This window comes from Rhineura floridana, chromosome 4, assembly GCF_030035675.1.
Source record: "Rhineura floridana isolate rRhiFlo1 chromosome 4, rRhiFlo1.hap2, whole genome shotgun sequence".
Taxonomy (NCBI): Eukaryota; Metazoa; Chordata; class Lepidosauria; order Squamata; family Rhineuridae; genus Rhineura; species Rhineura floridana.
The window spans coordinates 12,177,804-12,205,392 of NC_084483.1; the positions used below are offsets into that span (position 1 = coordinate 12,177,804).

The following is a 27,589-nucleotide window of genomic DNA, read 5'->3' on the forward strand; positions in this document are numbered from 1 at the left end:
GGTTACCTAAAATACCTGTGGACTATGATAATCTTTAAATCCTTCCAAGGAGACCTTGCTGGTCATTCCATGATCAGCAGATTGTCACACTTGGTGACAACATCAAAATGGGCCTTCTTGGTGATAGCACCCACCCTCTGGAATGCCCTCCCTCTCATAATCTATGAGGCAGAGATAGTGATGACTTTTGAACACCTCTTAAAAATTTCATCCAAACTTTCCTGGACTCTGGCTCTTAATTTTTTGCTTTACACACTGCTCAGTTTTGTTTGAAATATACAGGGTACTTCCAGACTGTTGCTATTTGGGGGTAGGATTCAATTATACACCAACAAATTCAGCTTGTGCAATTAACCTGTTTCTCCCCAATATTTGATTATTATTTTTTTGTGATAAGAAAAACAATGGGGAAATTCACTGGAAAGTGTGGGATAACAGTTGCTTGACCCAACATCGTATAACCACCCTGCGAACAAGTCAGAATGAATGCTCAATAAATAGCCGCTATCGTCTAACCCCACAGCAATTTTCGTGCAAAATATCAGGATGACTGCTCAAATACACAGGTCATCTGAAGGTAGTCATAGTTGCATTTTGATCTAGTTTTCACAAAATGTTATGATGCATTGTTGTATGTTTCTATGTAAACTGCTTAGAGATTTTTTTATAAATAAATAAATGTGTTAGTCCTCAAGGTGCCACAAGACTCACTGCTGTCTTTGTGGCAACAGTCTAACAAGGCTACCCCTGTAGAAGTCATTAGAGAGGTTATTCCTAAATGGTTCCCTCCTGCTAGCTGTATGCAGGCCTTGTTTAGCAGTGACTGTAGCAGGCCATATATTGAGAAAGTTATTATCACTTCTTCCACTCCATTCCCAACGGCTGTGAAATATTTCTGTGCTAGTGGCAGAATTTCTTCAGCAAACAGCTTAGAAGTGATTTTACCTTATCAAGGCATATGTGCTTTTTGTAAAATATAGCTTTGGGGTTCTCTTCATGCTGTCATGTTTAATTCTGTATGGAAGAGAATGATGGATCTGCTACCATCCCAGTAAAAGACCGTTCATGTAGCCTCATCAACGATGAAAAATGCATGAGCTTCATGTCAACAGATGGAAACTTTTGCATATGCCACTATGTTTTGAAAGAGTAATATAAACCACATGTAGAGTAAAACTACAATGCACAGACTGAGGCCTTTCATGTCAATGCACATTAAAATTAAGCCTTCTCAAGCTCCAACTGACACTTGGTAGTGACCAGAAAAGTGAGCTTGTTGCTAGCTCTGAGATGCTCTGAACCAAAAGGGTCGGAAAGGTGAGCAAAGTAGTACAGGAAAGAAGGTATGGGCAAATATGTCATTTTTGGTTTCTCTCCATCTCTCAGTTTTCCAAGCTTAAATTCAGCTTTCCACATTTCCACATCTGTTTGTAGATTTTTTTCAAGTCCTAATTAAAATTCATTAGTGCATATTTCTCCTAATAAACACATTTTATATGCAATTTTACCTTATACACATTTTTGCAAAGCACTTTTCCCTAATATAATGCATTTTTGTAAGTCGTTTTCACTAATATATGCACTTCTATGCACACTTTACTTCAGTATATGCATTACTTGGCTGGAGAATTGCATTGCAAAATTCAGAATAGTGCAAATTTCAAAGGATGGCTGTGTTTCAGTTTGCATATTGTTTCAGAAAGTGTGCATTAGGTAGGTTTGCATTAAAATGTGAAGTTAATTGAATTCCCCCCCCCCCAGCCTCCACCCTACAGGAAAGATCAAGCAGGAAAATGTTTCAAAGCAACTCTGCATGGTAGAGAAATGGTATAAGGCACAATGATGCAAACACTGAACTGCGGAAGGGCAGTCAAATAGGTACACAGTTTCCGTATACTTCAGGCAAAAGTGTGACACTGTGTGGCCACAGGTGTTGGGTCCTCTGCATACCTTCAGCTGCTTAAGGAGTGGGGATGCAGAATGTTCGTCTTCTCTTGCTTAATTGTATGAGATGCCTTCTCCTTACAGCCAGCCCCAGCTGCGGCAGTGGTAGGTTAGAGCTTGGAAAAGTTACTTTTTTTGAACTACAACTCCCATCAGCCCAATTCAGTGGCCATGCTGGCTGGGTCTGATGGGAGTTGTAGTTCAAAAAAGTAACTTTTCCAAGCTCTGGTAGGTAGGCATTTGTTTCTGGAGTCCTAAATTCAGGTACCCATAAATGATTAAAGGACACACAAAAGTTATCAATTTGACCTTCCTATATTTGTTGCTGGCCTGAGCTGCTTCTTATCTGAGCAAAGTGCTCCCTTTGTGTTACATGTTTTTTCAGCAAGTTGCCCTTTCAGCAAGCCTTCCGATTCCCACCCATCTTAACTGGCCTTACCTGGATCCCTCACCACAGGAAACTGCCTTATACTGAATGAAACAGGCTGAGGCTGATGGCAGCTAGAGTTCACCAACATCTGGAGGGCACTAGATTGAGGAAGGCTGCTCTCAATGAAGTTCAGGAACTATAGGACAAGAGTAGGAACATACAAAGAGATTTACTTTGGGTGTTTGTTCTGCATATCAGAGAAAAGGTATTTTATTTTGGCTGAGATTTAGAAAAATGACATACAGTGCAACTATTTTGTGTGTGTGCTATGTTTTATTTTTATTTTTTTTAAAAAACACCATTAACTTTATTACATTTCATAGAATATATTTTTAAATGCCAAAAAGTACAAGCCCACATTTCATTACTAGAATTCACCTTCCATTGTTATTCTGTTCTGGAGTGTTTTTTTTTTCCTGAACTACAGCACTTTATAAAATGTATGATTTATGAATATGTGGTTTTGATTCTTCACAATGTACTGTGGGGAGACGGTTCAATAAAAAAGTTATTAAAGAAAAATCCATAATGTTTCATATGTTGTGCTCCTGTCATAGAGCAAGAGGCCTGAACGACTTTAATCAATCACATGGTAAGCATCTCCTAGATGAACTTGCCATGTAGTGTATGCAATACCAGCCTAGAAGTCCTGCATCAGCCAAAACCTACCAGTGCAAGCTGTCACCTCCACTAAATGAATGGGAAGCCCTTGTGGGCAGCAGATCTCTGTCTGTGAATCTATGTAAACCTTGAATGGAAGCAATGCAATCCACTCTTTCACCTTGAGAGGATCTGTATCTTTATTTACAGGAATATGCTCTACTACACATTATGTGTACTTTGATATTATTAATCAACTACAAAATGGTTAGACACAAGGTTAATTTTAAAAAGGACCTTTGCCCAATTAACATACCTATATTGTGTGTACAATATATTCTTGAGTCTTGAGTCTTATAAATATTATTATGTAGTGGCAGAAGTACCATGATAGCACATCAAAAGAAATGTTCTGAGGTCATGTATTGGAATTCATCACTCGGGGCCAAAAGTAGATGAGATTCCATTCATGCAATTAGCAATCATGTGAATGCAAGTAGCAGGCACAGGGGGCCTGAGCTGGATTGGGACCATAGCAGGAGGAAAAGGCCTAAATCCCCTCTCTCCCATCACCAGAACCCCAATCCAGATCAAGGCTGCCATGCCTGCTATTTATTTTTTAGAAGTCATTCACACAATAGCTAATTGCATGAATGGCATCTCACTTAAATTTGTCTGACCTAATTCAGTCTCCTTCCAAGACTCTTCCCAAAAAAGAGTTTCAACACTGTGTTCTTCATAAGCCAAAAAGAAAGAAACAGAGAATATGTGAAAAGAATACATACAAAGACAAAGCACACATATACAGCATCTTTGAAAACACAAAAGTCTGACCATGTGGCTTGTAGCCTCCAAGTTATAAAGCAGCAAATGTAAGTTATTTCATAGTGTTGTTGTGGGGCTGGAGCTATCCTACTATTAGGCAGAATGAAGCAACCACCTCAGATGGCAGATATTAGGGGGAGCAGTGGTGGTGGCATCCCATTCCTTCCGAGACCTCCAGATGTTCCCCTCTGTTGGAGGACAAAACTGCATGCCAGCCATATGGCCTGTTCTCAGCTCCCTAAATTAGACTGCTGACTTAGGTATAGTGTTTCTAGTGCTGAAGTAAGATTCAGCGGCACATCCAGTTGGCTTCTATATATTGAATGGGGAGGGAGCACCATTTTGTCCTTCACCTCAGGAGGCAAAATGTCTTGGGCCAGCACTGTATCGGGCATAGGTATTGAACTCATTTTAGGTATTGAACTCAATTTTCAAACACAGGATTTTTTCAAACCCTCTCAAAAATCCTTTATGCTTTCCATTTGAAGTTGGGGAGACATATAAAAAAACTTATCTGCATCAAACTGATTTTGGTTTGCATATATTAAATGAGCATCTAACTGTTGTTACTGGAGATCCTAAAGTGCTGATGTGGTGAGAGATTTATTTATTGGTTAAACAGCATCTTGTACATTGTCAGGATGTGCCAAGATCTATAAGATATTGAAAGAAGATGATAACAAAACCTCTTGCTCATCATCACCTCACAGTGACGATCTTACCTGAGACCGCTGGGAAACATCCGCAGGCTGGCAGAAGGCTGTGCACAAGCAATTGAAAACAACTAGCTGAAAATAATGTTTGGCACAAATGTAAAATGGCATGCCAGGGCTTAGCTGTGTTGACAATGCAAAATAATTGTACAGCCTTAAAATACAATGGGTCACAAGGCCTAATCATCTTAATGTGCAATGGCTCCAAGAAGAGGCACGCCTTTATTTAGCTCCTACTTGCTTTAGCTCCACAGTCATGTCTATGTGCTGCCATGCACAGGATTTGGCTTTTGCTATAATACTATCAATGCTGGGTTTCGGACAGATCTTTGATGTGCAGCAATAGTTATACCCACCACAGTTTGGAGAGGCCAGAAGGCAACACAGGCAAGGCTTTCCCCAAAGTCACCACATGCCAAAACGTTCTTATAAACAAGCACACATTTCCCAGTCAAAAGCAATCGCCTGACATATACGCCACATCCACAACATCATTCACACTAGCTGAAAGTGAACTCCTGAGTACACCACACTGTGACCGACTCAGTTCCTATTTGATAAGGACTTGTTCTTTCTTAAAAAAACAAGTAATATGCCCAGTAAAACAAATTAACTACTGCAAAAAATACAGGGAATAGCAATTTGGAATAGTGATCAATGTTGCTTGGATTTTGAATTGTGAAATAGCTGACGACTTTGCGCATTTTGTTCCTCAAAATAAACCGAATTTTGTCCTTTGGATTCATAGCTAAGCCACCATAGGTGACATTATCAATGGCAGTAAAGTTTATCTTTTGATTGTAGCTGGTGACAGAAGTATTAAAGATGCTGGTGCTGGTGACCTCTTCTGTTTCTCTGGTAACATTGTTTGTAGAACCCTAGAATAGGAAAACACTACTGATAAACAATGAATGTGACCATATCACTATTTAGTAACCAATGCACCAAAATACAAGGCAATACAACTACAAAGGACAGAAGTTCAGTGTGACTCTGCCACCATTAGTCTGGGGTGTAAAAAGAAAAGAAAATCCCTGGAAGACTTAGCAAAATCCAGATTCTGGTTTACTGATACTAGGGCCTCGGGGATCAAAAATTAATATCCTGTCTAGGCACTTGGTGAACACATCCTTGGATGGCTTACAATTGTTTATTAGGAGCCCCAATAGAAATGACTTCCCCTCGCTACCACAATAAACTTGCCTTTGGGCCATCACTCAAAGAAACTGTTCTACCAACCACAAGTTAATTTGCAACTGGATCAGACTATGGATTGTCACTGCTCTGCTAGGTTTCTGGAAACAAGGGTGTGGCTCAATACCATTTTTAGGGCAGGCTTGTGCGAGATGGAAGATGTTTCAGATATTATTTCTCAGTACAGGACTGGCACCAGACCCTGGCACCTTTAGGCAGCTGCCAGACTGTGCCCTGCATCCACCATTGATGTCTGCCCTGGGCCACCCTTTAGAATATTCCTTATGAGCCTGGTGCTACAAGCAGTGCTGGACAGCTGGATCTAGCTGCCATTTTAATTTCCCACAATGCTCCCGAAAGAAACACTACATCAGGGGCAATATGGGAAATTAGAATGGAGACTAGATCTATCCGCCCGATGCTTCTTAGACCACTGTCACCTACAGGCAAACCCACCAGAGGAGGGACAGACCACCAGAGGGCACTTTACCTTGCCCTCTCCCCTTGAAACTTGGAGCCAGACCTGACTTCATAGGTATAAAAACAAACTCAGTAAAAAAAATCCTTAATTGTTCAAAGACAGTGAAGTGCCTGTCTGTTTGATGGCCTTTTGATTCCCTGATGGTCCACTAGCTTCTTCTCTGAGAAAGAAGAACAAAGCAAGGCTTGTCCTATTTTCCAGGTTCAAAGAGGAACAGTACATTTAGATAGCACTATGGAAAGGATTTGTTCTCCTTCCCCTGGCCCAGCTTGTTCCTTTACAGGCTGCTATGTGGCTTCTATGATGGAAAGTGATACCACCCAACTGTGTTTTCATGGAACCACGCAAGTCCTTTGTCTAATTATCTGTGTCTGAATCCAGGCTTCTCCTGCCCTCAGAGCTTTCCCCTACAAACTACTACATGTTATATTTTCAGTGGAAATGTCTGTTCACAGGATGATCTGACTGAGCAATGATATATTTTATTTACCTTTTGAGAGGTGATATAGTGAGCTACTGCATATTCCACCAAAGCACCAAAGATGAAGCTGAAGCAAATGCCCAGGTAAATATCAATGGCTTTTATGAAACCGTTGGTCTTCGTTACTGAGGTTCGAGAGCCCATCATCAGAGTTGTCATTGACAGCACGGTTGTTACTCCTGGGGGGTGGGAATTAGGATGCACTTTTATTGGAAGACAAAACACAGGGTGGCCAAAAGCATTTTGCTGCCTGAGACAAAGGACAAGATGATACCCGCCCTCCAAGATACCATGTACAGAATATGACTGGAGTGACGGTTGAATCTTACTTCAACAACGTTGATGGGACAGTATCCTTCATTGCATCTGAGGGCAGAAGGTTACCTGTTCTGACCTCTAACAGAGAGGAACAAACGGGGGCTGCTGCCAATGGTCCTCGCATGCCTCAGCATCTGCCACCTCAAGCAACCTGAAGCCTCACTCTGTCTAATGGTAGGACTGGCCCATAAAAGTATTTTGTCTGAGATCCTGTAGAGGGAATGTTTCTCCCCAGTTTTCCACTCTGGTGGCAATACTGTGACAAAGTCCCCCCCCACACACACACAGCCTTTTTATTGAGTATCCATTTTATTTTATTTAAAAGCATTTATATATTGCTTAATATTTCAAAAATCTCAAAAGCATTCATCATGATTTGTACTCATTATGCTATTAGGGCAGTTATATGCCATCCCTCTTTCTATAATGTTCGTTCCTGAAATGTTTTGGGGTGCAGATCCTGCTTCTTTCTAATCAGGGTATGCCCCGTAGCTTCCTGCTAAGATCCTGAAACGTCTCTTACCACAAATGTTCTGCCGTTTTGTTTTTGTCCTGCTTTAGTTATGCTATAGCACAAGAGTGCCCCTCCAGACATCAATAATGTAGTAACATCACAAAACTAATAAGCAGAATGATGTGTGGACAGTCCGGTATAAATCCACTGCTAATGCACTATTATTGTGTCAATGACATGTTCCAGTATACACCCACAAAAAAACACCAGTCTGGAGGGATCTCGAAAGTCCTCTGACTGTAGTGGGTAACAAACTCTGGGTATTTTCTGATATGCCACCATTTGGGGCTTTCATCCTGCATAAAGTTCATATGGAAAGCATTTATAGCCAAGCTGAGATTTAAGCTGGGGGCTTCAGACCTGTAGCTCATAGTCTTCACCTTTCTTCTATACTAGTTCATTAAAAACATTTTTCCTGAATTTGGTATTTCTCTATGAAAGTAGATTGGCCATCCCCATCCAGCTGCTCCAGAGGAGGAGCAGGGGGCATGGCTATACATTTTCTAACAAAGCCATGCAGGTGCTGCCCCAGGCTATTGTATGGATATTTAGTCAGATGGATTGTTGTATGGTCATTTAGTTGGATGGATTGAAGGTCTGGCCTTTAGTTCTGCAAAAGAATTACAATTCTACTCCAAATATATATATATATTTTCCTATGGCAGTCACTAACTGGAAGTCTAGTTGGATCAAACTTACTACAAAGGTGTTATGATCCCTACCCCAAATCTCTTTTGGTGAATTCTGATGCCAAATATTTTCCAGATACTCTCTGAAATTTGACATTTGAGTCACAATTATTATCTCATATTGAGCAGCATTTGAAAGCTGATATATTTGAAATAATATATCACAGTCATTTGCAAGCATCCTGCTTCCAGGGAACATGTTCCACCTCCACTTGTTTGCCAAGGAAGCCCTGTGTGATGCAAAGGATTCTGGGATATTTATTTAATAGATTTTATGCTGCTTTTCAAGACAATTTCCTCCAAAGCGGAACACAATATAAAATTAAACAGCAGCAATAACAATGGCCTCATTCACGCTTAACATTAAGCTGAACAATGGCTTGGTAAGAATGAGCAAGTGGTGCCATGACCCAGAGAGAAAATTATGGTTGCTTCACTCCTTCCCTAGTCCTTCTGCTGCCATGATACCCAGAGCTAAGCCACAGTTTGGGTTAACACGACATGCAAACCTGGGCTTGTATTTTGTCTCTTCCAAACGAACCACAAGCAAAAAACAGAGAACAAACCTTGTTTACAGCTTGGGTTTGGAAGTAATGCTAAGCCAAGCCATGGCTAAATTCTGGGTAGTATGGCAACAGGAGAACTGTGGGAGGAGCGAAACCTCACAATTTTTTCTCTGGGTCCCCACACACTTGCTCATTCTTGCTAAGCCATGGTGCCCTGCCACTGAGTTATGGTCTTTCCTTGTCAATTAGCGTCTGGTCACATTCATACCATACATTTAAAGCACATTCAATGCACATTTAAAAGCACATAGTTTGTTAAGGGGGCTGGGAATTGTAGCTCTCTGAGGGGTAAATTACAGTTCCCAGAATTCTTTGGAGGAAGCCTTGTGCTTTAAATATTCGTTGAATGTGCTTTAAATATATGGTGTGGATGGTGACTCAGTTTGCTATGTCATCCAAAAACTAAACTATAGTTAATTTTAACTATGGTTAGAGTAGTGATGGGCGATCTTGTCTTTCAGAGACATCTGTTCACTGCTGCTACTTTCCTTGAGAAAGTACGGATAAGCTTCTAAAGACTCAGGTATTCCTGAAGACAGGTTTTTTTTTGGGAAATGATATGCCATATTCAATCGTGTTTGAAGGCTGGCATGCAGTAGTAATCAAAATTTGACAGCATTGTCATAGTTGACAGTCGATTGGTATTTTCTATTTGACAGATTTGATAGATAACACACAGCACAAATTAGTATTTGTCAGTTGATAGCTTATAAGATCCTGTGTTTGAAGCCTGCTAAAATGATAACAACTAAGATATGCCAACACGTCTAAAGCATCCATATTTGGAGTTTCAAATGTTGACTTTATTAATGACATGTTGCAGGTAGGGTTGCCAGGTTCCTGGCCTGAGACTGACCCTGCATCCCCAGGAGAAGAGAAAGTCAGCCAAGCGCAGGCTGTCATATTGCACATGTGAATTCAGATTAGGCATTCAAAATTTATTATTCAAAATTGATAAGTTGTTTTACGTCAAATGTTTGTGATTTATTTCAGCTTTAGAAGCTTTGTCATCACAAAGTTTGAGGTTTTACATTCAACAAAGTCTGCACCTCTACATAAATAACATATGTCTTCTGTCTTTCTCCCTCTCCCACTTCATGGCCACAATAAGTAACCTACTTCAGAGAACAGCTCACCAATACAAGTTCTTGCAGGCACCGAATCCAGGGTGATCCAGAAAGAAACCCAGGACAAAATGACAAGCAGAGTGGATGGTACATACGTTTCCAGAATGAAATAAAGGATATTTCTCTTGAGCTCAAACTGTAATACCAGTCTTGGGTAAGTGCCTAGTTAGAGAAAGAAAACACATCCCATGAAAAGAAAGTATCTACAGAGAAAATATCCTAAGGCAAAGTTTTTTCAACAAATGTACATTTTTGATCTAGTGGAGTTTCATCATCTCATTACTGGCTAAAAGATAGGCCTGGCATCAGCAGTCAGCATGGCAGGGCCTCTGACAAGCTCTATACACTGGTAGGGGACCCACCACTGACTGGAGATGCAGAGAAGATGATGAGCTCAAATTTGTGGATGCCCAGTGAAAAGGGGGGGGAGGCTTACTATATCTGGTTCAGAAGTAGCGTACAAAGTGCTGCTTCTCATGTGGCCCCCAGGTGCCTCTCGTATTTAAACATAGGAGATCCCATAATAATGTAAGGGCTTCAAGGATGATCTTCCATTTCCCAGTGGGGTGTCTGGCAGCAACAAAAGGAAGAGCACATGACTAGCACATTCCTTGGCTCTGCCCACCTTGACCTTCTTTCAGTTGGCAAAAGGAGGGTGAGGGAACTTGGCTCTACTCCCCGTGCTGTCACCAAGCATCCCTCCCTTTCGGAAATAGGAGACTGTTCTGGAGGCTATTGATGCAACCTCCCATTTCCTACAGGGAGGGGCGCCTGGCAGCTTCACCTGCTTAAAACCTCCAGGCTGTGAGCAGCTGGCTGGATTTCCTGTGCAGAAGGGAAACAGAAGCTGGATAGAGTAGAAGAGAAGGCTTGCAGGCCTCTTACCAACCACCACCCCAAAACCTAGAACAAGCCATAAGGCTAGAATGTTGTTGTTATCAGGGAGGAATTAACTAAAACAAGATGTCCATTCAAGAGGGCTTTCAAATACTCTATACTTACAGCCACGCTGTATACTTCAGCAATCCATCTTGATCACATATGGTGAAATATAAGCAGGCAGTGTAGCACCAGAGATCAGTTTCTAAAACTGCTTTGCCCAAAGCAGTGTCATAGCTAGTCTCCCACCAGGATTTCTATAGAATTATACCATGGGAAGGCCTTTCTGCTGTACCTGAGTGGCTTTGGGCATACAGAGTTAGCAAATTTGGATTTCATATATACTGGGCTTGTCTCTGGATACGGCCAGCAGTTGAGTGCCCTGGAGCTGATCCGTTGTGATAACCCAACAGCTCAGGAATGGATCTTGCCAAATATTATGAAGTAGGGCTGGGGCAGCTATCTGATGAACAGTGATGTGATGTCACAATGCTGTGATGTCGATCAGTCACCAGTGTCTGTTTTGTCATTGTGTCTCAGACCCCCCCGCCCTTTCAATCAACAAATGCTCACAACAACATCCCGCCTGCAAAGATCTCAAAATCAGAAAGCTTTGCAAGTGGGCCATTCAGGACAGCTAGATTCCATAGATACAAGCTTTGCTAGTGATTTTTGCTTCACCTCAGAGAAGTTTTGTTACCTGTTTCCTGATGCGACATTGTTAAAAGGGTGTAATAATGCTCCACTGTGTACTGGGAAAGTCGCAAGTTCTCAAGACCATGGACTGAATCGTTTCCTCTCAACCAAGTGTACAGTACATCATTTTCATCGTATCCCCCTGCAGACAATATTAAAAAGCATTAAGAGGTAACTGAGCAACCAAGTAGGTTAGTAGTTTAATGTTTTGTCCCTGCCTCCTCCACTGGACTCTCAAATCGCCATTTAGGGAAACCACAATAAACTGGCAGGACTGATTTCCAGTGCAGATACTGAAGTTCCACTAGGGTAGATAATGATCCCATACCAGCCTTTTGTCCAATTCTGATTTAGTCTCCATTTGGGGATTAAATACTACCAGTGTTTGGATGTGCAGAGTCTTGTGGAAGCTAACAAGGAGTTAAGAATGGGGATGCACAGCCAAATGTGCAGTGTCGTTGAAAGCAATAGACAGCCTTTGCTTTTGAATGGGAGTTTAGATGCTCATTCAGATGTGCTTCTGAATTTATTTACCCCCATAGTTCCTAAAAGCAAGGATTGTCTAGACACTCTACAGACTTTCTATGGCTATCTAAGGGTAGGGTCAGACGTACTATTCTGTCAGTTCCAGTGTCTCCCCGCTTCTTTCCTGAAAACAGGGACGCATGATGCTAGTCAAACCCCACCCTTTTTACTGTAAAACTTGGTGGGATCAGCTTGAGTGCTTTTATTAAATTCACTTCAAAGAGATTTTGCAGCTGATCGGCAGATCAACCCATTGCCCCTCCAGGTGTGGCCAATGGAAAGGCTTTGCTGTGGGCGACTAGTGTGCTCACAGTGTAAGACAATGGAGTGGAAAAACAGAAATTTAAATGAAAACAGGGGCCAGTAAATCCCTACTCTTCTTATGATGGCCCTTTTTCACACTCCCTGTCTGGACCTACAACCTGACAAACTTTTTAAAATATTTCATTGAACCCAAGACTCTAGATCAGAGAAGGAGAATCTGTGGCCCTCTAGATGTTGCTAAATTTCAACTCCCATCATTCCCAACTATTGGCTATGCTGGCTAGGGCTGATAGGAACTGGAGTTTGACATCATCTAGAGGGCCGGAAGATTCCCCATCCCTGCTGTAGATTGCAATGGGCTGCTGTTGCTCTACATTGCCGCATGCCTCTTTGCAAGACTACTGGATCCACTGCCAGACTCCTATAATTTCCTTCCCTTCCTTTAGCATTAGGCCTTTGATCTTCCCTTCAGGTCTTCCTGTTCTGAGTGGGCAAGCTGCATAGTCCCAAGGAGCCCAGTTGCCCCCCAGCTAGCAGCTGCGGACAAGGAAGGGGCTGGCTTGTGCAGCTGTGGCAAGCTGAGCAGGCCCTAGCCAGCTGGGGAGGACTAGCCTCAGAGGGAGGCAACGGTAAACCCCCTCTGAATACCACTTACCATGAAATCCCTATTCATAGGGTAGCCATAAGTCAGGATCAACTTGAAGGCAGTCCATTTACATTTCATTGCTGCGTTGCTGCCCAAAAAGGATGTCTGGAAGAGAAGGCTAATAATCCTACCCTAGAAAGCCTCCCTTGGCTCCAGACAGCTACCCATGCTTTCAGGATTAAAGCAATCTGAAATGAAGCTGTAAGTGGGGATGTGCTAGAATTCCGCCCAATTCAAATTTGGTACCAAATTTTCCATTAATTCGCTTATTCTCAGTGACTGAGGATCGGATTTTAATACAGTAGGGCCCCACTCATACAGCGGGTTACGTTCCGGACCCCCGCTGTAAAGCAAAAACCGCTGTAAAGCGGATCCCATTGACTTTCATTGACCAAAATGGCACCCGGCAGCAAAAAACCGCCATAAAAGCGGAACAAGCGCTGTAAAGCGGGGCCTTTCTACAATTCACAACAGCTGTATTAGCGGAACGCTGTAAAGCGAAGTGCTGTAAAGTGGGGCCCTACTGTATAGTGAATTTCCTTGGCTATTTTTGAAAACAGACTTTTTTAAAAAAAAAATCTGCCTCTAAAACATTGATTGTAAGATTGATAATTTATTGATATTTCCTTTTAAAATATTGATATATTCTTCAAAATTTTGATATTTTAAAGGAAATATAGGTATTTCCTTCAAAACATTTCTTTTTCAAATGTCGATATTAAAATCGATAGTTTTCCTTAGCGGAAAAAACACGGGTCAGTAAAAGCAGCAACTAATGGATAAAGAACAAACTCAAATCGATGCCAGCCTGTTAGGTCAATGAAATGTTTGAACCAGCACCGGCCAATGGATCCCATCCTGAGCTCTAAGACACGGATGAGGAGCCTGTGGTTCTCCAGATGATGTGAGGCCCCATCAGTTGCAGCCCACATGGCCAGTGATCAGGGAAATGGGGAGTAATACTCCAATAACATCTGGAGGGCCACAACCGCTGCCCCCCATCTCTGCTCTAAGCATTACATGGTTGGTTATACATACTTTTTCACATTCCCCAACCCACACCCACCCCTCTGACAGTGAAAAAAAAATGGATGTGTGAGATCCCCTGTAAAGATTGCCATTGCATCAGGAAAATGGATATAGGTTCAGTCCAACAAAAATTATGAGTGGTTTCCCTCTATAAATGAAAGCTATTGCAAACACAAAGAGCTATACAGTTTTCCTAAAATCAGATTGCTTTAATAAACAAGCCAATAATGTATTAGTTTGCCTAGCTTTTTAATTAAAGATCTGCCATGCAGATTACCAGTTTGCCTTCACAACAAATAATGAGAAATTGTGTTTTCTATTAGAAACAAATGATAGGAATCTTGCAACTGATATTACGCAGAATGTGCTGATTCCCAAGATACAAATCATCCAAATATGACTTTTTCAAAGTTTCTGCCCAATTTGTAATAATAACTGCAGTTACTAAGGGAAACTTTATAATAAATGACTGATTGTTGTTAATTCATCTGGCATATATTTAAATAGCATTAATTCCAGGCATTTATCCTAATGACATCTCTAGTTGGCAATGTGCATATAATTTCATAAGAATAATATAGCGCAGTAGCTTGACATAGGACCCAATTACTCTCTTTTTTTAAAGACTAAATTCAGCTACATTTTAAAACAAGAGGCTAATCGTTATTTCAGTTTCTGTGTATTGTAATAAAGTTAATCATGGCAAACTAATATGATTTTAATGTGAAAATAATAGGCACTTCCATAGGAACTCCATTCAAGTACTTGGCAAGTAAAAACTGGTCTTAAAATAATGATATTTTAGACATTACTTGAATTGGTAACAATGATGAACACAGAGTCCTCAAGATATTCTGTCCTCACATGTGCCCAAATGGTACTTTTGAACCTCCGGTTGCTTGTGCCCCCACAAGCGGAAACAGCCCATGACTCCTTAAATCATCAGTTTCCAAATGGTGTGCTAGGGTGCACTAGTGTGTCAGAAAAGACCAGTATGTGTGCCACAAGAAATAAGTCAATTAAAAAATTAAATGTGGTCATGTGCCTAAACAAGAGGCTGCTTACCGCCTCTCTGCATGATCTACCCCTTCTTCACTTGCCTCCTTTGATCAGCACTGAAGATGAGTATTTCTACTGCATACCTTATTGAGTGCAACTGGGTCATTCAGGCTGCAATTCTACATCAATTTACTTGGGAGATAATTCCTATTTAGCTTAATGGACCTACTTCTGAGCAGACCTACACAGGATTTCATTATAAATCACTTGTAATGCAGAGGCACAGCAAAATTACCCACCCTCAGCTAGGAATGCTTGAGAAATTCAAAGTTTACAGATCCCTATATGAAATGTCCTGTCATACTAATGAGCAGATTGGAACTTAGCTATCAGTTGGATTTTATACTTCTTCTAATGTTGCAGTGCAGTTCTTGGCAGTTTTAACATATCAAAATATGCATTTCAGAATAAGTATTTTGAGAGAAAATGCACATTTAAATATATATTTAAAAACAGATATTGAGATTTGTTTAATGCAGAAGCAGAACCTAGTGGAATTATGGGTAAAAATGACTTTCCCATCTCTACAGCCAGCCAGAACAGTGACTCATGCAAGCAGAAATTTGGGAAACACTGAAGTAGACCACGGCTTCTACAGTAGTCTGTGCCATATAGATTCTCATGGTGAACAGAAATATATAACCCTGAACTCTGCAAAACATTTGCGTATGTTAATTTATTTGTATAGTTGCAAATTTAGAAGTAATTACTACATGTATAATTTAAACATCTCTCCATAGTGGGAAAGTCTAAAACCAGGTGACCTGAGTGTCTACTCGGTCTGCTATCTGGATGCTACCTGCTGATGGGCAACTTTGAGCCTCTCCCACCCAGCCCTGTAGCAGGAAGGGAAGGAAGGGCAGAGGGGAGGAGGGGGAGGGGAGCAGGGAGGAGGGGGAGGGCAGGTTTGATCATTTGCATGTTTATTGAGTTCAGTGGGATTTACTCCCATGCAATCATGCTTAGGATAGGTAAAACTGATCATGGGGGGAGGAGAGGAAGAGCTGGAGTGGCCATAGGAGGAAAAGGAAGAGGGGAGGGGTGGAGGAAGGGAGAGGAGAGGGGAAGGAGGGGAAAGGCAGGTCTGATCATTTGAATGAATATTGAGTTCAGTGGGATCTACTCCTGTGGAATCATGCTTAAGATAGGTAAAACTGACCATGGGGGAGGGGGAAGGAGGCAACTGGAAGGGGAAGGGGAGGAGGAGGGGAGGGAGAGGGAAAGGAAAGGGGAGGGAAGGGGAAAAAAGGAGAGGATAAGAGGGAGGAGGGGAGGGCAGGTTTGATCATTTGCATGCTTTTTGAGTTCAATGGGATTACTGAATTCTGTGTCTCCATATTTATCTCCTGCTGTTATCAACCTGCTTGCTGATGTAGATGGAATGCTATCATCAGGATTCATTGTCACTTCCTCTGCAATTACAGAATTCTCGCCACAAATTGTCTAGGTTTTTTGAAGTAGGAACTTATAAAGGCTTGCTGGCAATTGACACTCACTGGAGCCTGCATAACTGACTCTGAAAGCCCTACAGCAATAAAGAAAACCTCAAACTTAAAAAGCTGCTGTGTGCATAGGCTTCTGTTCTTCCCACTCCCGTTCTCCAGAGGCTTTTTTGCTGCTGGGTTAAGACAAAGCCTGATTTTCCTAAATGAAGGAATTCACACTAAGCAGGTGAGGTACTCATTTTGACTAGGACTTTGTAACCTTTTGAACTTTGCCACCTTCTAGAACAGCCTTTCCCAACCAGTGTGCCTCCAGATGTTGTTGGACCACAACTCCCATCAGCCTCAGCCAGCATTGCCAATGGTCAGGAAAGATGGGAATTGGGGCCCAACAACATCTGGAGGCACACTGGTTGGGAAAGGCTGTTCTAGAAGGTAGGAAATGATTTTTCTATCCCCTTTTCCTATGTCCTTGTGTCACCCTTTCCTTCTTACACACATAGAAAAGAGAGGTTGTAGCCCATTCAGACAGTTTTTCATCATCATCATCATTATGCTGTAAGGTAAAGAACTTCATTTGCAGAGTTTCCATTTTTGGGTGCCATACTAAGACTCAGAATAACTGTGTTTGGGTAGAGGTTATGCGTTTTAGGGGGGAAACTAAAGCATGGAAATTCCTCATTGTAACCAGTGGTGTTGACTGCACCACATAACATTCTTAGGCATATTCATTTCACCTTACCATGCACAACACACACACACACACACACACACACGATCATTAAAAGCTGAAAAGCCATCACATACACACTTCCCTCCCCAATGTATGTTTTCTCTCTTTTCCGCCTCCTCCCCTACTGTTGGCTTTGGGCTGGAACAAAATCACACATCTTTCCCCCTCCCTTTTTTGCAGCAGCACTGAGAATGAGTTCATTCTTCACACAACAGATGCCCCTAGAAGCCAACTGGCATGAAAGGAGAGTGTGTTGGCTACTATAACAGTCTTCTCAGTGGCTACCCAACTCCTCTCACTCTGTCTCCAATCAACACGAAAGAACAAGGAAGCATGTTTGAAGACTCTTCTCAGGGTATGACACAATGTAGCAAGGCTTTTGCCATGAGGGGTGAGGCTAGGACTGTGATTAAGATGGTGAAGATGAGTGGGGCTTCCTCATGCATTATCTCAGGGGAAGCCAACATGGTGCCCTCCAGATATTGTTGGACCCCAACTCCCATGAGCCAGTATGGTCAGTGGTCAGGGACTAAAGAGTCCATCAACACGTGCAGTAATCAGTTTGGCCGTGTCTACTTTATTTAATGAAGGTCCAGCTTCTGCATTCTGCCTCATTCTGTTTCCCCAAGGACTTGTGCAAAGCCCAGTGCCTAGGTGCCATCCAATAGACCAGCCCTTGTCACAACTATGTGGTAAATTATTGTATCATGAAGATTTTTCTAAATGTGATGACAGAACCCCTAAAAAGGTCTGTCCTCCAGGAAATAGGACAGATTCATGCAACTACAACTTCTGAAGTTTTGGTTTGAATTCATGATGAGGTGAACTGATTGACTATTGCAGGATCAGCTCCAGGTTTGATGGCTCTCATTCCTGGCAAGGTCACATCTGGTGGGCCTCCTCCTATGATGGTGGGCCCCCTTGGACTTGCTTGGCATTTGGAATAACAGTAGCATCGGCATTTCAATCCACACCAAAGGGTAATAGATACACTGTTTTAAGGACATTCATATGCAATTTTAATTTTCCCCAATACGGGACATTAAAATGTTGGTCCCAAGTAATTTTAAGGATAAAAAACAGGAGTTAACACTGGGCCTGCCTGAATATAAGTGTCCCAGTAGCTGCCTGAGGGTGCTGCATGGTTACACCAGCCCTAGACTACTTACACATCTCCAGACCACAATTTACCACATCCTTGTTTGTAAATTTACTTGTACCAGTTTTTTAAGGACATAGGCCAGAATCCAAACATTGTACATGCTGTCCTCCTCCTGTGGGGTCTTTTCAGCTGCCTCCTATCCGAAGCAGCTCCTTATGGCCCCACTCCCTAAAGCTCCCGTCCCCGCAGGAATAGAACTATTTGAACTCCAAGGGGCTGATGCAAAGAAAAAATGCCCCTTTCTTTGTACTTGTGTGGAAGTGCTTTCCACTCACACATAAGGGTTTGGACCATGGTGAATTGTATTCTTGAAAAACAATCTAATTAGTGGTAGTAAACTCTGGATGGATTTCTCAAATAAAAAAATGAGATAAGAATGATTGTGTGAAATCAACACTCTGTGTATATTTGTTGGTAAGAGAAATGATACTACAGAACAAGGTCTGTCAGCTTGAAAGTAGACTGTCTAGAGAAGTCAGTGGGTCAAATAAGGTCCTTTTGGATGCCATGGTGTGCACGTGAAGTGCTTGTTGATCCCACAGAGACTCTTTGACCTTTCATCTGAGCGCTTTGACTATTTGTTCAATAACCTGGGTCTCTCCCCCCCCCTTAATTCTATAACAAGCCATAGTTGTTGTTGACTACCCTTGCCGATTGTAAATTTATACTACCAGAACTCTGGATACAGCAAAGGGTGTTTTGTACTGAAAGACTGCCCTGGTTACAGCAATATTCAACCTGTGATAGCAAAAGGACCAGGCTCATATAGGAAAGCTTGCATTGTATTTTCCCTCACATTCCTTGATTCAGTTCTCACTAGTAATAAGGATATTATTGACACAAGTGCAGTAGAAACCTAAGCGTGTTTACTCAGGCATAAATCCTATGGAGCTCAATGTGGCTTACACCCTAGGAGGGATGGGATTTGATTTGGTTCACATTTAAAGCTGAATCTATCAAATTTGCACGTTCCAAAACAATATGTGATCTGAAACACACTTATCTGAATTTTGCAATGTAAACAAGCAAAGTTTACAAAAATGCATATGGGGAAATGTCAGAGCTTGGAAAAGTTACTTTTTTTGAACTACAACTCCCATCAGCCCCAGCCAGCATGGCCACTGGATTGGGCTGATGGGAGTTGTAGTTCAAAAAAGTAACTTTTCCAAGCTCTGGGAAATGTGCACAAAATGACTGTATTTGCTTGCACAAATGTGTACATTAGTCAAATCTGTCTACAAGAATGTGTTTAGTAAGAGAAATTAAAATGCTGAATAATTTTCTTGAGGATTAAAAACAAGCAAACTGCTGCAGAAATGTGGAGAAATGAATTTAAGACTGGAAATACAAGAAACTGAGAGAACCAAGATTAATAGACTTTTCCATCTCTACTCCCTAGTGCCTAGTAAGTGTACTAAGGATTCCAGCCATGATCAATTTATGCCCAGGCCCTGTAAAAAAGCAACTTCTCCAACTTGCAGAAAAGACACGCTGAATGCATTTGGCACCCATGTATTTGGAGACTTATTTAGATACAAAATAATGGTATTGTTTGCATACATTAAAGTGCCATCCTTATTGAAAATGAGAACATGTTCCCAGCTTGTGCATGGTGGATGCTGATCCAGCTGGCAAGCAGATTCAAACCTGCTCCCTAAATTGGCTTGGTTTGTTAATAAGTGACAGAACAAAGAGAAAAGAGAACTTTAAATATTAGGAGCAAATTGGCCTTGCCTGTTTCATGTGCAGCGTGACAATCTCATGTTTTTAAAAGAATCCAATTCTACCTAGGGCAAGGGAAGAGATACTGCGTGTGTCCATGCAGTCTTGAACATATGTTTCCAAAACTGTCTTAGGGTGAAGACAGATATTCTAAACCAGTGGTAGGGAATCTATGGCCCTCGATATGATGTTAGATTCCAATTCCCATCAGCCCGACCCAGCATGGTCAATAGTCAGGGAAGATGGGAGTCAGGGTCAGCACCAGGCATGACTGGCTCTTGGGCACCAGCCTGCCCCAGGCCTGCAGCACCCGCCCACACATCCCACCTACCTCATCTTGCATTGGCATGCGAATGACGTGCACGTGTAGCGCACATGCCTACCATCAACCAAGATGGCGGTGTGGGCACCAGCCCCTTAGGAAAGCTCCTGCTGCCATCTGAGTTAACGGCAGGCATGCACACATAGCACGCAAAGCATTCTCAGGGACAGGAGAGGTAGGTTGGGCATGTGGGGGGGCTTATTGCAGCCCACGCTGACTGTATTGGGGGGGTCCTTGGGATCTCCCTGTCTGTTATCAGCCGCAGGGTTGGGACCCAACACTGCCGTGGATAATGGAATGGAAGCGCTACCCCCCACCCTAAGGAGGTGCCCTTCAGGGGCTCCTCTGGGCCACAGGAGCCCTCGGCTAGGGCCCAACCTGGCTGCCCTCTGGCACCAGCCCTGCCACCAAATACTGTAGCAGTATGATCTCAGTGGGGTGACAGAGCCTGTGCTGCTGGCTGCCAGAAGAGCAAAACTAAAGAACTGGTTGCTTTTAAGGTTATCACCTCAGTGGAGATGGAGAAGCAGCAGAGGACAGAGAAATGTGTGGTGATGACTTGCCCATTATTTAGGTATGAATCTCGATTAATTAATAAAACAAAAAGTCAGGTGACACCTTAAAGACAGGGACTGGAATCCTATGCATACTTACTAAAGGCAATATCCAATTAAATGCAATAAGATTTATGCCTGACAAAATATGCTTAGGATTCCACTGTAATACATTTGATTTTGCATAAATATTTTTAAGGCAGACATCTCATTTCATCACCAAGTGTTACCCTCAGTTTAGATAGATAGATAGAAGATAGATAGATAGATGATAGATAGACAGACAGACAGACAGACAGACAGACAGACAGACAGACAGACAGACAGACAGACAGACAGACAGACGATAGACGATAGACGATAGATGATAGATAGATGATAGATAGATGATAGATAGATGATAGATAGATGATAGATAGATGGATAGATGGATATATGATAGATGATAGATAGATAGATGATAGACAGACAGACAGACGACAGACAGACAGACAGACAGACAGACAGACAGACAGATAGATGCACGCACACATGCACATATGCATACAAGGGTACAGACATGAAATGACTATTACACAGTGCAGCCAGAAAGCACAGCAAAGCAAGAGATAGGTGTGTTACATTACCCTATATAGTAATCCATTCAAATTAAATCCATTTTTAAAAAAAGATTCAATTAGAGTTTGCGTGACCCATTCCCAACTGGTAATTCAATGACAAAGCAAGATGAATAGTGTACATAAACCCCTAAAGTGACTATAACTCTCTGTAGTGAACTAGCTACTTCCAGTCTCTATTGAGTATGAGTCCAAAAGTTTCAAATCTACCAATAAATCCCAACTCATCAGCTTCTTCTGTCTGAACACACACACATACATACACACATACCCTTCATGCATATGATTGTGGGCTCTGGTGCTTCTGCCACACACAACTGTTGGTCTTTGAGACGTCACCAGACTATTTGTTGTTTTTGTGGCAACAAACTAGCTACTTTACAAAGTGGCTACTTTGCTGGAATATATCACAATTGAAAGCTAATAAATAATATATCTCTTCTGATGGCCAAGTGGCGATCTTAGATGTAGTAGGAGATCCTACCCTCATTAAATTGGTTACTGCTACAAGTGGTTGTGGCTCCCTCCCTAGAGATCAGAAGGAGATGTGAAAGGCTTGGGGAACAACTATGGCTCAGTGAAAGAGACCACCTGTTGCTTGTGGAAGACTCCAGCGTCAATCTCCAGCCCTTCAAAGAATCTCAGAGACCACCTCTGAAGCCATGATGACAGTGGGCCCCCTCCAGAGTGGTAGTATTTTGCTTCCTGTGAGTGTATTCTGCAATACGATATTGTTGTGATCCACATATCATTCCACTTTATTAGTTGTTCTGTAATGCTTCCCTATTGTTACTGCATTATTGCTATGGGGGGCACTCTTGTGCTATAGTGGAAAAAAAGCAAGACAATATACACACATACACACCGGAGCATTTGTGCTATGAAAAGTTACAGGATTTCAGCAGGAAGCTGTGAGATGTGTCCTGACTGGAAACAAAACAGTTTGTTTGACCTAGGGATGTGCTAGAATTCTACCCAATTTGAATTAATTTGCTTATTCTCAATAGCTGAGGATCAGATTTTAATGTAGCAAATTTCCACAGGTATTTGTGAAAATGAAAAATCTGTCTCTCTAAACATAGATTGTAAGAATGTTAATTTATCGATCGTTCCTTTTAAAATATCAATATTTCCTTCAAAATATCAATATTTTAAAGGAAATATCAGTATTTAAAAATATTGATATTACTATCAATATTTTTTCCAAGCGAAAAACAACACAAATCAGTAAAAGCAGCAGCTAGTGGATAAGGAACAAATTCAAATTGATGCTAGGCTGTTAGATCAACTGAATTCTTTCAAACTGACTCCAACCAATGAATCCCATCGCTAGTTTGCCCTGAAACTTTTGCAGGGAGCAAACAGTATTGAAAGCAGAATATTGTATAACTGCCCTGATACCATCATGAGCACAAATAACCCTTAAGGCAAAAAAAAAAAAAAAGACATCTGGAGGGCCCATTGCTGGCCTAAAGTAAACAATACTGGGCTAGATGGACACATTGGGTCTGGATTATATCTGCAGAAATACTAAACAACTCAAAGCAAGCCCTACATTATTGTTAGTTGTCCCAATGACACCTTCCATGGGCTGGATAAAGAGTTTTAGAATCTACAAAAGACAAAAAGGCTGAGTGTTCAACACCTATGGGCATTCTTCCACTCCATGGTTTCAGAAAATATATTGCTAATTTGCCCATCAGCCTATTTAAATGAGTGTGAAAATTAAGCATAGCTGCTTACTTTTTGACATAGTTCTGTATTTGAAAGGGCAAGTGGAAACTTTTAAGAAAAAGACAGAAATCAAATGTTTGAACTGGCCACCTAAATACAAAGAAACAAATTCAAGTCTAGTCAGGGGGGGAAATAGTTTCATCTTCCTGTAGAATGCGATACTTACAGCTTTCCATCTGCAGTTTACATGTCTGTGTATCCAGAGGATATTTTGATAGGTCCATGTTACATGCAACCGTGGTAGTGATTCTGCAAAAGGAGAAAGTACTGTGTGATGGCATTTATTATGAAAATGTAAATGGACTGCCTTCAAGTCGATCCCAACTTATGGCAGCCCTATGAATAGGGTTTTCATGGTAAGCGGTATTCAGAGGGGGTTTATCGTTGCCTTCCTCTGAGGCTGAGAGGCCGTGACTGGCCCAAGGTCACCCTGTGAGCTTCATGGCTGTGTGGGGATTCGAATCCTGGTCTCCCAGGTCGTAGTCCAGCACCTTAGCCACTATACCACACTGGCTCTCATTTATTATGAAGCAGCTGTATTTTTCACAGCAGTCTACAGATGGCAATGTTTCTGCTTCGAAGAATAAACAACTGTTAAAACTATTGGGGCTTGCAGCCTGGACTTCCCTTTAATTTAGTTTTGCATCTGTGCATCTGGATAATTCCACTTACGGGAACAGGATAATGTATGATGCAAGACAGCTTTTGCAAACCTGGTTCTCTCCAAATGTTTTGGACTACAGCTCCCTGCAGCTGCAGCCAGTATGGCTATGTTGTAGTCCAAAACATCTGGAATGGACCAGGTTGGCAAAGGCAGATGTGAGGCCACATGACATACACTGCCTTGGGGTCTTCTGCTGGGTCAAAAAGCAAGATACAAATGTAAAAATAAATTCCATTAAAATAACAGTGCAGAATTTGGACGAAGCTATGCCAGTTTTTGCTGAATATTTGTGTGAGATAGCCATCATTCTCCAAAGCTCACTCTCTCATTTATACTAGAAGCAAGGAACACATAATTTGTTATGTGGCAACTGCAAAAGAAAGGGTACAGATGTAGGATGTGGGCTCCTACTCACCCCACACTTCATTTCTTTCACTGAAAACAGGAAAAGGCAGGGGTATTATATATGCAATTGTTTTCACTGTTTTATATACAGTATGTAACTGTTTTTGATATGTCTTTATTCTATTGTAAACAGCTTTGGGGTGTTTCTTGGGAAGCGATTCATAAATGAAATCAATATCAAAATAAGGAACAGTAATAATTATAATATTATAATAATATTGGGAGAGTGAGCAAGATCCATAGCCAAGTCTAAAGGCCCATTCATGGGTATAGAGAAAGTTAAATTGCAAAAAAAGAAAAATGTATTGTTCAGAGCATAATACTTTTGAATATTCAGAGCACTTAACATGCATTGTCTTGCTGTACAACAGCAGCCATGCAAGGTACCATTATCTCCAAATTGCAGACAGGGTCTGACAGGGTATGGCTTGGGTAAAGCCAACTATTAAGTCGATGGCAGAGATGAGATTCAAGCAGGGGGACCTGAGTCAGGGCACTATCTAGCTAAGTTATACTCAGAGCTGACCCACTGATATCAATCAACTTAAATCAATTTATTTAATGGGTCTACTCAAGCATAACAAAGTTGGCTATACACTTCAGTTTCTTAGGACACTACAAAATACCAGATCTAAAAAAAGATATGAGGGTGGAATCCCATGTCCACTGAGCACAGTAAGACTTCCAAGTAAACATTATTGTTGTTGTTGTTATTTATTTATTTAATTTGTATCCCGCCCTTCCTCCCAGCAGGAGCCCACGGATAGGACTGAGTTACATGTTAGGTATTTGCTGAAAATGATCCTTCCCCCCCCCCATTCATGATATCATAGACTCAAATACTGAGTAGAAAAGGGGGTTCCCTTACTCTCAGTAAAAACTTCTAGCAAAAGAAGCTGTTCCTCCCATGGGCTATATCCATATAGGACACCATCAAGAATGCATGAATGTGGAAATCAGCCAACTCTTTTGAAATAAGTAGGCAAAATTAAAATCATCATTGTGCACATCCCAGAACTTCAACTGGGAACTGAGGAATCAAATCAAAGAAGTGGTTGCCAGATTGCAGCAGGAGGAAATTAGTGTAAGGTATTATATTTAATGGTGTGGATGGCCAGTATCACTTCTACCAATGTAACTGCACTTGTCCTGCATGTACAATACACAAGCAACTTCCATAGGATGCATGGAATGCAGACATTGCTTACTTATTCAACACTGTTAAATTCCTCCCCAGCTTTGTTAACACAAAACTTGTCTAGTTTTTATCCATTTCCCATTGTTATGAAGACCATGTGATAACTGTGGTGAATGTTTAAAAAAATCAGCTGTAGAAATAATGGAATAATGAAATAATGAACAATGAAAATAATGATGAAACATGCAAATGAGAAAATTATTTTCCCAGATATTTTGAACCTTCATGAATGCAGAACCTAATGGTGCCTAGTGGGCTTTGAATTCATGAAAGCTGTACCCACCTACAACCAAGAGTAAAAATGAATCTTCTACTGTACTAAGAGTGCAAATAAGACTTACCGCAATGCATACAAGACAGTGCCATTGGAGAACAACCGTATAAGCCGATTCTCTACTGTGACCTCATGTAAGAAAGACCTTTTAGAATCCACAATATATGTGTCAGGCACCCACAGGTATTTCACCAACCGAGCATCCAGAGTAAAACTTTTGTTCCCCTGAAAAACCAGGCGAGGATCTGTCCAGCGCTGCCGCAAATATATTGTTGCTGTGTAGTCCTAGGGAAAGAATGCAGGCTATGAGGATATATTCAGGACTCTGTTGTCTGAACAAAGAAAATACCTCAAAAAAAAAAGTCAGAGAGACTTATGACAGTTTTTTTTTAACAGGGTTTTAACCACCGTCTCCAAAGGGTGACTCTGAGCATATATTTATTGTATGCACTCCCTGTCCAATCAATACTGCTGACACATCTTGATTTTTGGAGTTCTGAAACTGCTTTATAACTTGGTATAATTTTTATGTTTTACAGATTAATTAATTAGACAATTAGTTAAAACTGTTTATATCCTCCTCTTAACTGAGGATATTCCCAAGGCAGCTAAATAAATATGGAAATAAAAAACCATCACCATAAAACCAAATGGTCATTTAAACATATAAAACTGACACATGGTAGTCCAGCAGCAGCATGGGGCTTTATTTAAAGGCATTTTTTTAAAAAAAAGCATCTTCACTTTCTTCCTAAAAATCAACAGAGAAAGAGAATCTGTCATATGCACAGGGGAGAGATTTCCAAAGGCAAGCTGCCATGGTTAAAAAGGCCTGTCACACCCCAGAAAATGGGAGCCCTCTGAGCAGACTCTTACCAACAGATTATGTGGGGCACTTGACTCCTTTGTTACAACAGTGCTTTTGGCTTCCAGTCTGTTTCCAAGCCCAATTAAAGGGCTGGTTTTGACCTTAAAACCCTAAGACAGGGATGCGGAATATGTGGCCCTTTAGATGTTGTTGGTCAGGGATGATGGGAGTTGTAGTCCAGAAACATCTGGAGAGCGACAAGTTACCCACCCCCGCCCTTAAAGGACTGGGGTATCTGAAGGACCACTTACTTCAGTATGAGAGAGAGAGAGAGAAAAAAAACACCTTCCTTTTACAGCATACTTGTTGGGTGATTTTAATGGGATATTTTCTGTTGCTTGTAGTGCCGTCTTTATTTTAATGATGTTTATTTCTTTGGTGCGTGTGTTTGCAGTGTATTTTAAAATATGCTTAACTTTGTATTTTGATTAATTTTCTTTTTATTGTTAGCTGCCTTGAGCAAATTTCTGTGGAAAGGCAGGGTATAAATAGTATAAAACAAATAAATAATGGATAGATAGTGTCACGCAAGACGTAGAGGACACATCAGTTAGGGACAACATTTTATTGTCTCTTTCCAACAGGAACAGAACAGCAACAGGAAAGTCCTGACTATACTCTGATAACACTAAGTCCAGTGCCACCTAGTGACTAAACCATATAATGACACTATCCACTCAGGTTAATGTGGCAGTAGGTGATCTTTTGGGTATCCAAGCCACTTAGCATCAAGGCCAGCACTGAATTGGGCCTGATAACAATTTGGTAGCTAATGTAGCACTTTCAATACTGGCAACATATGTTCCCTATTTTTAGTACCAGTTAGCAGCCTGGCTGTTTTTTTTGCACCAACTGCAGTTTCTGAACAGTTTTTAAAGGCACACTGTAGTGATATAATCTGGTTGGTTGTGGTT

The 27,589-nt window shown here is 41.3% G+C and overlaps 1 protein-coding gene across 1 annotated transcript in view; it reads right to left on the reverse strand.

Annotated features, from left to right (window-relative positions):
- Positions 1 to 3,638: 3,638 nt before the first annotated feature.
- Positions 3,639 to 27,589, reverse strand: part of GABRP (gamma-aminobutyric acid type A receptor subunit pi) — a 49,053-nt gene continuing 25,102 nt past the window's right edge. The window contains exons 5-10 of the mRNA XM_061626164.1: positions 25,875 to 26,092; positions 23,433 to 23,515; positions 11,462 to 11,599; positions 9,892 to 10,044; positions 6,678 to 6,847; positions 3,639 to 5,390 (exon numbers count right to left, since the gene is read on the reverse strand). Of these exons, the coding sequence (XP_061482148.1) occupies positions 5,088 to 5,390; positions 6,678 to 6,847; positions 9,892 to 10,044; positions 11,462 to 11,599; positions 23,433 to 23,515; positions 25,875 to 26,092 (1,065 nt within the window). The 3' untranslated portion in view covers positions 3,639 to 5,087. The remainder of the gene's footprint in view (positions 5,391 to 6,677; positions 6,848 to 9,891; positions 10,045 to 11,461; positions 11,600 to 23,432; positions 23,516 to 25,874; positions 26,093 to 27,589) is intronic.